The sequence below is a fragment of the Symphodus melops genome (genome assembly GCF_947650265.1).
Source record: "Symphodus melops genome assembly, chromosome: 15".
Taxonomy (NCBI): domain Eukaryota; kingdom Metazoa; phylum Chordata; class Actinopteri; order Labriformes; family Labridae; genus Symphodus; species Symphodus melops.
The window spans coordinates 21,383,725-21,397,089 of NC_136705.1; the positions used below are offsets into that span (position 1 = coordinate 21,383,725).

At 42.4% G+C, this 13,365-nt stretch overlaps 2 protein-coding genes across 2 annotated transcripts; one reads left to right on the top strand and one right to left on the bottom strand.

Annotated features, from left to right (window-relative positions):
• Positions 1-3,349, top strand: znf488 (zinc finger protein 488). Its single transcript, XM_079363477.1, has 4 exons — positions 1-145; positions 853-1,072; positions 1,354-1,582; positions 1,835-3,349. The coding sequence occupies exons 1-4, from the start codon at positions 135-137 to the stop codon at positions 2,911-2,913; spliced, it is 1,539 nt and encodes a 512-aa protein (XP_079219603.1). The 5' UTR covers positions 1-134; the 3' UTR covers positions 2,914-3,349.
• A 3,775-nt stretch (positions 3,350-7,124) lies between these two features.
• On the bottom strand, positions 7,125-12,537 carry gdf10a (growth differentiation factor 10a). The gene is made up of 3 exons (XM_079363292.1): positions 12,023-12,537; positions 9,029-10,176; positions 7,125-8,187 (listed from the first exon to the last, which is right to left on the bottom strand). The coding sequence occupies exons 1-3, from the start codon at positions 12,288-12,290 to the stop codon at positions 7,996-7,998; spliced, it is 1,608 nt and encodes a 535-aa protein (XP_079219418.1). The 5' UTR covers positions 12,291-12,537; the 3' UTR covers positions 7,125-7,995.
• Between the last annotated feature and the right edge of the window lie 828 nt (positions 12,538-13,365).

Below are 13,365 nucleotides of genomic sequence, written 5' to 3' on the forward strand. Positions count from 1 at the left end.
GGAGCAGAGAGACCTCAGTACGGAGGAAGAATCAGTCGGATGAGTAACTCATAGCGACGAAACGAGAGAGCATCGTTACCGAGGTCAGCTACACCTGCTGACACTTACTGCCACGCGGCACAAGAACCTCTCCAATGTCCGGCAGGTGAGTCCCAACATAACAATCACACACTTGCTCTTGGATTTCTTTTGAAATGAATTCTTCTTTAATTGTCACGTGTTTGACTGCAATTTAGGGATTTGCGCCAGAAAACATTCTGCTGCGATGCTGCGTGTCAAGTATCATCATTTTAAAATCCTCATCATTCGATACTTCTTGTTGATTACATTATTCGTCATGTATTCTTAGTGAGTTGATTTTGTTAATGCTTTAAGAGAAGCACATTCTGAACTTATTCTGCGCACAGAGGAGGCAGTTTGGCTTCACGGCAGATGGGGAGACAAAAGGAGAAACCGAGTGAAAAACTGAGACAAAGGACGTTAGAAATCATTTTGCCACGGCACCGGCTGTGGCTGCATCACAGTCAGAACATTTCACACAATTTCAGCAGAAAAAACATAATGAAGACCTGCTGATGTATATATATTTTTTGTAAATATTGCAGCCAAGAAATTTCAACGGAAGATTCAAGCACCTGAATCCTAGCGAACTGCAGACCAGTAAAACAATTCTTACAAATGTTACTAATGATTTTATACATCAATGTTGTTAAAACAAATTCTAATTGTTCGTTATAACGTCCAGTTCTTATCGGGATTACGGCCTCTTGATTTTAACATCATCTGCTGAAAAATAAGTAGAACTGCCCTTCATATTCAATTGTATATTGTATTTTGTGTTTTTCTCTACAGTTTAACGATGGATTACACTCTCCTGCCTCGGTCCATCTGGACCGCTGACAGTAAATTCCTGCAGCATCCAGCGGATCTCTACACCAGTGTGGTCGTTACGCGCAGCATCCCCGCAGGCACTTGCTTTGGTCCCTATGTGCTCCAAAACACTTTCTACGACACTATCGCCTTCATAGCGCAGAAATCCTGCGACAAGAGAGCCAAGTCTTACGTGTTCAGGGTAAGTGGGTCTGCTTGTGTTCGGCTGTCATGATGCAATATTGATATTTGAACTTCAAAAAGCAGTTTGGCTTTACTTGTATAAAAACAGGTGAGGACAAGTTGATTAAATAGTGTTTTGGAACCTGGATTTCCTTGTTAAATTTCACAGTTTATGCAGCTATTTTTTGTTTTACGTGACTTTATTCCTTGCAGAGATGACCGTTGAATTTGATTGTTAGTAATTAAAATGTAATAATCCGGAATCTAGTTTACAAAAATGTCAATGATTCTTGTTAACAGGTGGACCCCGAGGCCATGCGTAATTCCGCTCTTGTCATGTCCTGGTTGAGGCTCGTGCAGGCTGCGCGTAACGGAGAGGAGCAGAACACAGAGGCCTTCCTGAAAGCGGGTCAGCTGTACGTGAGGACCATCCGGGACATCGGGCAGGAGGAAGAGCTGCTGGTGTGGTACGACCAAGAGCTGTCTCACCTGCTGGGCTTCACAGACATGACCAGAGGCTCAAGTGAAGGTGAGGGAGAGATCTGTGATGCAATGTGGGTCAAGATCCTTCTGTATAAAACCCAGCATACAGTTTTTTGAGCATGATATTAATCAAATGTATACAGCAGATTGAATGTTCCATTGCAGAATAAACATTTGTAATTTCACTTCTGTGAGCTAACAACTTAAACGTCTGTAAAATCCAGATTTGCATCTCATTTATGGATCAGTATCAGTCCTCACATTTATTTTTATTTTTTTTAAATGTTGTGTCTTTCAGAGTTCATATGTGGAAGATGTAACCAGGTCTTCAAGCATGAGTATCCTTTCCTGGCTCACTGCCGATTCCTGTGTACTCAAGTCAAGAGTGACGCCTGGGGACGCGAAGTTTACGAGCACAAGCACGTGGAAATTAAGAGGCAACATCGAGTGACAGACTTCCACAACATCGCCAGAGATTTGGAACACAAGAAATCTAGCAGCAGCAACGAGGACGCAGAGATTTTCCCTAAAAGAAGGAAATATGAGGAAACTCTTTACCCCAAAGGGCGGAAAGCGGTTCTGTTGGAGAAGACAAATATTTCAAATGACGACAATATCACACAAATGAGCAAGGGCTACGAGCAGGCAATAGGAGATGCATTGTCCTCTGCCGGGAAAGCTGATAAGATCAAACAGGGCAACGTGGGATGTAAAGATGTGGAAATAGGGGACGCCAAAGGGACTTTTACGCACGAGAGAGAGATTGACGCACGAGAGGAGACAGGGGAGAGCTCCAATGTGCGCTCAAGTAGCAGCAGTGCATTTTCTCGGGTTGTCTCCAGCCAGGGCGAGCAGAAAAGCGCATTTTGCAAACCAAGTAAAAGAACTTCTCCTGTGGAGCCCCAGGCGTGCGTCAGCAGCGCTCCAACAGTCCCCTCGAGCCGCTTAGAGGAGATGACTGACGCCTTTCCCTCCAGGACAGTTATGGGATACAACAATATGATGGCATCAAACATCATGAGCACTGACTTACAGACTCTGCCATCCCCGGTGGCGTTAAACAACTCGTTCCATTACGCACCGGAGCACTGGTCCCGGAGCATTGGCGTCCAGTTGCAAACCACTTCGTCTCTCACGATCCTGCCTCCAACTTTCACCTCATACGGTGTCTCTGTGCAGAACTGGTGTGCCAAATGCAACCTCTCTTTCCGCATGACATCAGACCTCGTCTTTCACATGCGTTCTCATCACAAGAAGGAGTTTGCAGCGGAGTCCCAGGTGAGGCGAAGGAGGGAGGAGAAACTCACCTGCCCGATCTGCCATGAATACTTCAGGGAGCGGCACCACCTCTCCAGACACATGACCTCTCATAACTGAGATGAAATAGGACAAAACACTTATTTATTCCCACATGATGCTCGTATATGACAGGTTTAGACTCCAGATTCACAGCGAGGCTTTGGTGCGTCAACACTGAATGTAGTTAGCTGTTAAGAAAACAAGAAAACTGTTACACGTAACCTTCACAGCCTGTCCACTAGATGGCGATAGAGATGCGCCAGGAACTGATCTCACTGCAGTTGGTTGTCTGTCCTTTAGGCCTGTTTGTTAGCTTGATGATTATTTTGTGCCTTATGGAACTCAGGAGGGGAACAAAGAAGGAGAGGTCTCGAGGACAGCTTTGTCAGAAATGTCAATCCCTTTATTTATCTGCTTTTCTCTGCTCTGATTTGTATGAGAGACATGGATTGAGTGTGTTTGCACTTTGGTTTGAAACTCGTAAAAATGTGAAAATGAAACAAATGAGTCTTGTGTTTTCTTTCAAATCGAAGAGGGTGTCAGTTTCTTTCTGGTTTAGTGGGCGGTGACTGAGACCAACTTCTCCAATTCTCAATTTTGTAGAAAGAGTGTATCATTAGTTTTGAGAGCAGATTGTATTTTTAAACATCAGCATAGTGTCTTTTTAATTTTAAAGATTGGGCATTAATCAACAGAATACGCTTGTTGTTCTAATTCTGATCACCAATATACGGAAGCCCTAAGTGAACATCCGCACACTGTACTGACTCTATCTTCAAGTCCATTTTATCACCTTGAACACAGTCAGCAGTATTTTAAAGTCAATCGACAACTTGACTGGTAGACAGTGTAAGGAGACAAGAATGGGAGTGATGTGATCTCTTCTTTTTGACCATGTAAAAACTCTGTCTGCTGCTAAAGACTGCCAAACATACTTGACATAGTGAGGGAAAATAAAATGTGTATTAATATATCTGTTTCATCTGAGATACCAAGCCCAACATTTTAGCATACCCAGTGAAAGAAAAACACATTTCATGGTTATCCTTCATTTGCTTATTCGATACAGTAAGTGGACTGCTTTAGCTTTGTGATATTTTTTCTACAAAAGTGCAGCAGCCTTGGTCCCATTCATTTCAGGCTTCAGACAGAGAGACATAAATAGTTTCCTCTGTTGCAGGTAAATGAGGCGGGAAGGGGGCCTGAAGTTCATGGGAAAGTCAAGGCTTGACCATGTTCAGTCTGTCTGTAACATCGGCAGGAATGTGAACATGGCACGCTTCTGATTTTTACTTTTATTTCAGTAGAGCCGTCTTTACATATAAAAAAATGGAGCCATAAAATCTCCATGCGTTGATAATTAACAAATGTATCGCATATCAAAATATATCAAGCAAGAAGGAAGGGAGAGGATCTAAGAAAGCCACAAAATAATGACATGTAAAAAATATGTGCAAAGATGGCAGATGAGTAACTCACATTGCATTGACCTGCAGCTTCATGAAAAAGGAGACGGACATACTGCCAAACATAAGAAAAGATTTTAAGCAGCTATAAAGATAGCAGGATGTAAATATCATCATCCCCTCCTGCTGGGCCACAGTGTATTTTCTGCTGCGTTCTAACCCCGGGTTCTTATAGAAATGTTGCTCGGGGCTGGCAAGAAAAATTCTACATTGACATTAAACCTGCACACTAAACACCCACAACATAGGAAAGAAAAGACACCGCAACATATTCATAATGTCAGAATTTTTAAAACAAACTATTTTATGGTGTCTTTTTGGTCTCCTGGTTAAAATGCACTTTTAAGATGAAAATTAGTCAACTATTCTACAAGTTCTTTAAAAAATGGTATAACTGGTACAAATTTTAATTTCTACTGAAAAAAAGATTTTGAAATAAAGAACCCATGGTCCAAATGAATAAATAGATGATTAAGTAGCACAGTGCGGGAGTATTAAAGCTTCATCATAATGAACAAAACTATTAGTCCTCTGAGCATGTGAGGAAAAAGCCATTTAATCCCAGACAGAAACTCCTCTGTAGTCTAATAATGGCTATACTGCTCCCCTTTAATTAAACAGTCATCTTGTGGAAAAACAAATGTTGTTCTTGGTTCCCCTCTTGGCTCGTTTGGTTTTGGCCCTTAGACTCACCGGGCTCTGAACACGAGCCTGGACTGCGGTGGTTTTCTGGACTGGAGCGGGTCATTGTAAGTGCTCTCCTGTGACTGTGATTGTGGTTGACGTGGGTTCACTCTGTGAAAGCAGACTGTGGGTGCAGACTGGACAAGGGATCAGTCAGGAAATGAGGGAAATAAAGAACCTGGATCGTGATCATTACTATTGAGCCAGTGGACTTGAAGGCAAACCATTTATGAATGCAAACATGATTTATAATCACTCTCATTACAGTCATCACAATCATTTAAAGGCAAGTTAGAGTCCATAAAGAGGGCTTTGTGAAATGTTTGTTTTAGCTGAACATTTAGATCTAAATGGTAAAAAGCTGAATCACGTGTGGTATTTCAGACATTTCTGCCGCTCTTTACCATCCATCTGTATGGATTAAAGATAATCACTTTAGGGTTTTAATACTGCTTTTCATCACTTTCTCTCATGGCAGAGATGTCCCCTACACTTAATTCAACTGTTAGAATGGGAAATGTTAAAATAAGGTTTACCACAAATTTGATCTTACCCAGCTTTAAAGATCAAATGTCCTTTCATTTCTCGTGTGCATTGCGTTTGCAAACCCTCTTCGAAAGTTTTCATGTGGTTTCTTCAAACATTGAATCATGAGGCTCCTCACATTTTTTTTCAGGAAACGTCCTCCAATCCATAAGTCCTGATCTCCAATATTTGCAAGTCCAAAGTACACAAATAATTAAACTATTCATTCACATTGTTGTCAAAGGGAAACGTGTTTGCTGCAAAGATACATTCACATTGTGAAGGTCCAAATGTTGTCAAGACATTTTCACATTTTATAGATTTGTTTTCATTAAGCCACATTATAGCCTATATGATTCACTGCTACATCAACAAAACACAATCGCCTCCAAAGAATGTAAATGCTGAAAGTTTAAATCATGTGTTCATCAAATGCAACACTGCAGACAGGAGGGTAGCATGTTCAGAAACCTGTGCTGATTTTATAAACCCCATCGATTGAGAAAAGTAACAGTTGGATTTCTTTTTTCACTTCTTAGTGGAAATCAGCAGTGGACCAGGAGAGGATTCTCATGCTGGAAGACTTGCTTACAACTCTGAAAGAGATGAAAGAAAAATGACAGTTTTTCACTACAGACAAGGCGTACCAATGTGACCCTAAAAGCTGGTGTAGGACACGTGTTGATTGGCTGAAAATACAACAAAACACTAATTGCTCCACTTTTTAGATATCCTGTGGATTTGGAAAAAGTATCCTTCAGGCGGTTTTGGTTTTCTTGCTTCTCTGTGCGTGGCACTGCCCTGTGGATGACCTCTGAGACGCAGACCATCCTAAGAAACCATTGATTTTGGTTTACTGATTTGTGTTCTTCTTTTGTTGAATTAATTGGCAGTCTACACTATGTCCAGACTCTGCTGAACCAAACTGGACCACTGGGGGAAACAGGGCTTAAATGCCCCTGCCTGTCAGACAAAAATAATCGTCTAGTCCAGTCTTGGCAAACTTAAAAGCATTCTGTTGTTGCAAACAGATGTGACAATCCGGGCCAACTTTTTCAAGCTCGAGGGGAAAACAACCGCAGAGTGATGGATTAATAATCAAAAGGGTTCCTCTGTCATTTCACTGTCAGTTTGACACGCTGTTTAGGCACCACATGGGTCACTCTCTGCCTGCTGTGAATAAAAGTGACAACAGTTAAGTTTAAGTGGCTGAGATCATCTGTTTAAAAAAAGGCTTTTGAGGAGAACTTCCTGCAGTTCAGCTCGCTCTGCCGAGAAAGGGGGGAGTGCAGCATGTTTTTGAAGTTCAAGTGGCTGACGTCCTAATAGGTGTGTGCCTGCTTCCTCCATCAACCATTAACCCAAGGCATCAGTCACATTATTTGCTGGACAACAGACGACAAAGCCTTTGGTGTGGGGTAATAATGGGTTCAAGAGGCTTTAGGGGAATGTTGGTTATCTCAGAGTGGAACCTTCCTGCGTTTGTACTGAGCTATTTTAAAAACAGAGATGCCCTTTCTGCTTCCAAGATTTCCACCGAGAGTCCAACATAATATCCAATGATAACCAAGAACAACACAAGCTGTAAAACACAATAACATCCGAGCAAGTGCATGTGATTAAATTACTTTTTATTCAACCATAAAGACGGCTACCTTTTCATAATTTAAACAATACACATGTACAAAACCACATCTCTTCTAACATATAATAATACAAACATCGAGTTACAATGACAAATTCTTTTTAATCTTGTTTCACATTTAAAAATAGAAAAATATTTCTGGTTTTAATAAAACATTCTTGTAGTGTTATGAAATGAATTCCAGATGCCCTCTTGAATTCACTGGATGTTTCCTTTCTAAGATATAAAAAGCAGTAATGTACAATAAACTTCCTGTCTGCAAACACATTAACATTGCAAGTATGTATAACGTGGCATTTGATTTGCTTCCAAGTGAAAACAGCTGCACACAACATGTAAAAATTTAGAAATGTGTCATAATCTATGTCGTGTGTAAGCTGCCTGACGACACAAAGTCTGTTGTTTATAACCTTTGTGTCTAAAATGAACTGAAACTCACTGTGAGCTGTCTGAACAACAAGCCCATTCTGAGATAAAAGGAAAGGGTTAGGGTAAACGCAGCTGACCTTGAAATCCTCAATATTATCTCAAACACAGAATCAAAACAACCGGGCCTCCGGGACATGTGGAGCCCTGACTTTACATGTGAGACTCTGTTCCTCTTGCTAAAACAGACGCCAGACAAAGTGTCTCTTTATGTCTGCCGCCGCGGGACAGAAGAGATGGAAGTGATTTCTCTACAGCCTGAGATCCTCCAGGCATGCCAACGGCCGAAATGAGTTTGTTTCTCAGTGTCGAGAAACCTCTTAACAAACAGAGGTATGGTTCTGACTCCATTAGTTTTCTGTTTTTTTCTGCAAATCCACCTTTCTTTTCTCCTCCTCTACCTCCATCACCTTCCTACCGACAGGAGCAGGACTGGACGGACATGTTGGGATAAATCTTGAGCACTGGGTTCCTGGATTCATCCTGGTAGAGGACAGCAAGAGGACTCATCTTTTCTGGGACACAGCAGGGCTCGGGAACACCCGGGATAATCCCGACGGCCCGCACTATGCTCTGGATGGTGGCATGGTTGGACGGCTTTGCCACCTTGGGGGGTAAAAGTAGAAGAGGGAGAATTAATGAAAGGGAAGAAAACAACATAAAATAATATTCAATATAGTAATGAACATGCAGGACACAAAAGAATGAACATTTTGAAATGCTTTCCAGTTTGGGATCCATCTAACATCTGTCTGGTATTTGAAAGTATTGTATTCATTTAACCAATCATATACCATATCATTTAGTCCATCTCTGAAATCAACTATTTTTAATTTTCATGGTACAATTACAAATATCAAAAGTATGGTGTTAGGAAAGAGGGGAAAATTAGTCATAGCTGGCAAGCTGCCAGAAATGAGTGGTTTCCCACCGTTTAGTGTACACACACACACACACACACACACACACACACACACACACACACACATATATATATATATATATGGACAATGTGTCTCCACCACTTACTATTTAGATGGTCTTTCACAAACCAAAACACATAAATCACAGATTTTAAAAAATCAAAAATCTTTCATGTTGGCATGATTCTGTAGAAATCACGAAGTATGTTAACAGAATCCATGTTTTGAGAAAGATTTTTGTGCCATGTATTTCCATTTTAAAGTTTGAACCTGTCCCATCTGTTAACATGGAGGAGGAGTTTTTGACCTATACTGAAGCCAGTCAGCAGAGGGAGCTTTATATCTTTTGGCTTTACTTGTAGCAACTTTTCATGTCGTCCATATTTGCCCATAAACAACAAAATACAGTTTTTAATGAACTGCTATCAGTATCTGCAAATATTACACTTTTGGTAACAGAATCATTACTGAGAATTGCAAATGGTATCTGAACATGTTTTTAGGAGAGATTTTTGTTCTCTTACCTTGGCCATTGGAAACCCACACGTTCCAGAGCAGTAGTAGGCATCGAATGCCTTGGGTGCTATCACCCACTCGCTCCATCCAATGTCTGCAAAATCCACCCTGAGGTTCCTCCTGGAGCAACCTCTCTGCTGGGTGTCTCCCCACTGCCTCCTCCTCGCCTTTCGCATCGTTTGTTCATCAAAGCTCAGAACTGGTGACTGAGAGCTAGTGCTCCCCTTGTGCTTTTTGCTGTTTTTTCCCTCATTTCTCTGCTCGAGCTTTTGTCCATTGCTGACGGTCTGGGTATGACTGTCTTTGAGTTTTTTCACATTTGAGACATCTAGATTCAGCTCCAGTGATGTTCTTTCTGCTGCTTTGTGAACCTCGTCTTTTTGGTCCTGTGCTCCTTTACCTTTCCCCTGTGCTACCTCTTGGCTCTTTCTTTTCTTTCCTAATTTATGCTTGGGTTTGAGGGCCAGGTACCAAGTGCTCTCCCAAAGGTCATCCTTCCTGTATCCCTCAGGCCTGTATTCAACCTCTGGCAGCTCATTGTTCTGGATGGTGTCAGAGAGCAGAGGTGCTTCCCTTCTCACGCGTCCTTTTAACTCGGGTGACGAGTGTGGTCTCTGCAGGCGCTGCAAAGAAGGTGTGGGCTCTCCTTCCTCGTTAAACGGGTCGTATCTCTGAAGGCTCCCTGCCACACTATTGGGTTCAGTCAAGGCTTGATCATTAGCATACAGCAGCAGGTAAGGCAGGCCTCCAGCAGACAGCGTCTCCTCTGGTTTCATTTGGTACTGCTGCCCTAAGTCCACCTCCACTGACAACAGGAGATGACCCTTGTCCCGTGCCTCCTTTATGACCTGGGTCACATCTTTCATCTGCCCCGCCCCTCTCCTGTGGGGGTGGAAGGTCATGTTGCCTAGAAATGATCCCATTGACCCAGCTCTGATCTCTGACCCAGAGGAGGCAGAACGAAGGAGCAGGCTGATGGGCGAAGAAGGGTGCACGACTGAGGATCGACAGGATGGGCTTTTGAAGCGTTTACAGAACCCGGGTTTGTGATGGGGACGACGATCAAGCAGGAAGTGGAATGTGGCAGAGAGGATGACCTCCGAGTCCTGGATTGTTGTGAGGTTGAGTCGGTACACTGTCCTGTGGTCAGAGGAGTCTGAAAAGACAATCAATCAATCATTCAGTAACTAGTCAAAAGAGCAACTTGTCAACGAAATCCTAATCCACAAATTAAAGGTTATGGAAACCAAACCTAAACTTGTTCTTAACAAAAGGATGACTTGGAATTTTTGAGATGTTTTATTCATAGAAGTGGTGACTAAAAGGGATGAGTTTGATCATTTGGACCAAAACAAACAGGACAATGCTTTATAAGCTGCACCAAAAGCTATCTTAAAAAAGCTATCACTCTCCAAAATCTTCAATGAGCTTGATGGTGAGGTTGAGTTTGTGTGTCGTATGGAGGCCAGACCATTTTGAGGAAGATCAAACAACAACAATGAATCAATCAATCAATCGGTGTAGTGAGCAACCTTACAGTAAAACTTTGTGATGGCAGTATTTATTTGTTTCGAATTACTAATCTATAATTTAAGATAATTCAACTTGGAAGATCAGTCAGTTTTCTAACTCACTAGTGCTTCTCTGTACTTGTTTTGAAAATAAATAATAAATCAAAATCTGTTTCAGTTCATTGTTGGTCATTTTCTAAAACGTTTGGCATGACCAGATGATTAAACTGTTTGCCAATGCAAACAGTGAAAAGCAACTGAACCTAATTTAGATTTACATATTTGAGATTTGACTTTGATTTCTTAGAGTTTTGAGAAGAAGGAATAGCTCAAAGGGTAACAGTTTGATAATAAAGTCCTGTATGAATGAAAGGAAGGAAAAGGATTAAAGGGAAAAATCTCAAATCGCACCAAAAGCATTCCTGCTGCCGTATAAATCTTGAAAACATTTTCTTGTTCTGTGTGACATGACTGAGCTGAATAGCTGGTCCACATCTACATGGCTCGGAGAAGGTGCATTTAAGAGGAGCCAGACTGAGGATCAGGCTGGCACGGGAAGAGGGGGGTTGAACGGAGAGCTACATATTCATGATGAACATTAACTTCAACAGCAGAGTTATTGTTCATTGTGTAAGAGTTCAGCGGAAGCATGGACTGACTCAAGAGATATACATTACCTCGGATTCAGCCTGCATATGGAAATGCTTACCTCAGTCTCCTTTAAAGCTTTCGCCTTAAGCCTAATACAGTCTGCCCAGACACCAAGACATAATCAACTGTTTTAACAGATCTTAGATTGTTGTGAAAACTCTCTTACATCTCTCCTTAGATTACACACAGCCTCTGCAGTAAAAATACACACGTGTTATGCTATGCCATCTGAGAACTATGGGGGATAAAAATGTCTATGAGTTGAGTTTTTATAAACAGCATCAGACAGAGAGGAGCGACTGTGTGTTAAGCCCCTTTGACTCCAGGACGTGGAGCCACACATGTCCTGTAGCCACAACAGGAACACAGAAGCCACGACAATGACCCTTTTGCAGCGCGCTGAGGTTTTACTGTAGGTTACTGGCGTGGGGCACGGCTGGCAGAAAATCGCATGCATTCTTGCGCACATTGCGCGTGTGTCTGTGGTAATTGATCAGATGAGGCGCAGCTGCATTCCTCAAAACAGAGTAAGCCCACTAGCGTCCAAAAATCATTAAAATGCATTCTCAGACTGTTACAAAACAATCGTACCTATTTAGAGCGTCTGCTCGAGCCATGCAACCACTGAGCCCGTGCACATTTAATAACCATTCATGGAAAAGATCAGATGGGAGCGCGGCAGACATCTAGGCAATGCTTTTTTCATTCGATTACTTGTGCATTAAAAACATAGCAGGTTACTTGATGCAAAAATAAATTCTGAATTGCTTCGATTGAAAGCTTTTGCCGGAGGGAGTCCGTTCGATTGCGTAATGCAGGTTAATCAATGTTTGCACACACCTTGGCTTGCTCTGAAACTCCTGACAGTGTTTCCCTCTTTGAGACGGTTTTCCCTGTTGCACTTTTCATACAGTTTGAACATGTGCTGGGAGACCATGTCCTTATGATCCAGGTCATCCAAAAACCGGTCCGACGAGGAGGAGCGGAGGGTGCCACTGTCTTGTGCGCTCCCGGTGCCCCCTTTCATGGTCCTTACTGACGCAGCACCCAGGAAACAGCTGAACATCAACAGGAACAAGTGCGAGGAAATGAAACTTTGAGCTGCCATTAAAGTTCTAAGATGTACACGAAATCCAATATATGAATAGTGCAGAAAAATTGTGTCCAAAACAATCCAGAGTGCACTTTTAAAGACGAGCCAAACTAATCCAATTAGAGGCTGTGCGTAAATGTTCCACCTCTCCGCGCTCCTCGTTCCGCTCCGTCTCACTCCTCCGTGTGGGACGTGGATGCTGAACGTGGGTTAGACCGGGCAACAGTTGGAGCCTCTACTTTATGCGTCTGTGTATGACCGCACGAGGCTTGAGGGGGTTATACTGGAGCTGTGAGAGGTTCTGACGTATACTCCTGTCAGCCAACGAGGTGTCTGCAGAGCGGAAAGCCAGAAGTAGAGGTCATGATGCTGACCCCTCCTTCCCTTTTCTATGATGATGTTGATGATGATGATGTCTTCCTTATGGTGTTTTGGAGTAGTAATAATCGATCCAGTGGCTTTGGAGCTGTGTTAAGTTTTCATTTGTTCAGCACTGGTCAGACAAAGCCTCTGATGTTGAAACTTAATAAAGTTTTCTTTTTTTTCTTTTTTTAAATAACCACCTCACAATTTCCAGCTCACCACATTATTTCCAGTAACCACTTCTGACATGCTCTCAGTCACACATAATTAGCATAGAAACACTTACTATAATAGTCTGACCAACCACCCAAGGGCTATTGTTAGCGACAGTGATCCACGTTTGCACAGAGGGGTGTGTGTATTTCTGTAGATTTGGAAGTCTGAGGTGAAGCTACGAGATGGGACTTAAATATGATTTTATACACCACAAACAGAGAACATCTATTATGGGACTGATGGTTAAACCCAGCACAGTTTTGTGTCTGCTGTATGTGTGTATTTTGTGTACGCAGAGGAGTTGTTTCCAGTGTGTTTCTCTGGTGTCTGGAGCTCTGGACCAACAATGCTTGTTTTGTGGAAGTGGTGGTCTCCAGCAGAGAGGTTGTAACTAGCTGGGCCTCTCGGGTCACTCTTTGCCGCTACACACACACACACTTGCATGCACGAGCAGAGCAGCATAGTACCTTTCTGGCCCCCAAGGGCCCCACAGGATACTCCTTTTCACAAT

Bases quoted from the DNA above. Each gene is read 5' to 3' on its own strand.
- znf488 (XM_079363477.1), top strand. The intron at 1,073-1,353 runs GTAAGTGGGTCT...TCTTGTTAACAG, and splicing joins CCAAGTCTTACGTGTTCAGG to GTGGACCCCGAGGCCATGCG. The intron at 1,583-1,834 runs GTGAGGGAGAGA...TGTGTCTTTCAG, and splicing joins GACCAGAGGCTCAAGTGAAG to AGTTCATATGTGGAAGATGT.
- gdf10a (XM_079363292.1), bottom strand. From the start codon at position 12,290: ATGGCAGCTCAAAGTTTCATTTCCTCGCACTTGTTCCTGTTGATGTTC. The intron at 10,177-12,022 runs GTGTGTGCAAAC...TTGTCTTTTCAG, and splicing joins GAGTTTCAGAGCAAGCCAAG to ACTCCTCTGACCACAGGACA. The intron at 8,188-9,028 runs GTAAGAGAACAA...TTACCCCCCAAG, and splicing joins GTGGGTTTCCAATGGCCAAG to GTGGCAAAGCCGTCCAACCA.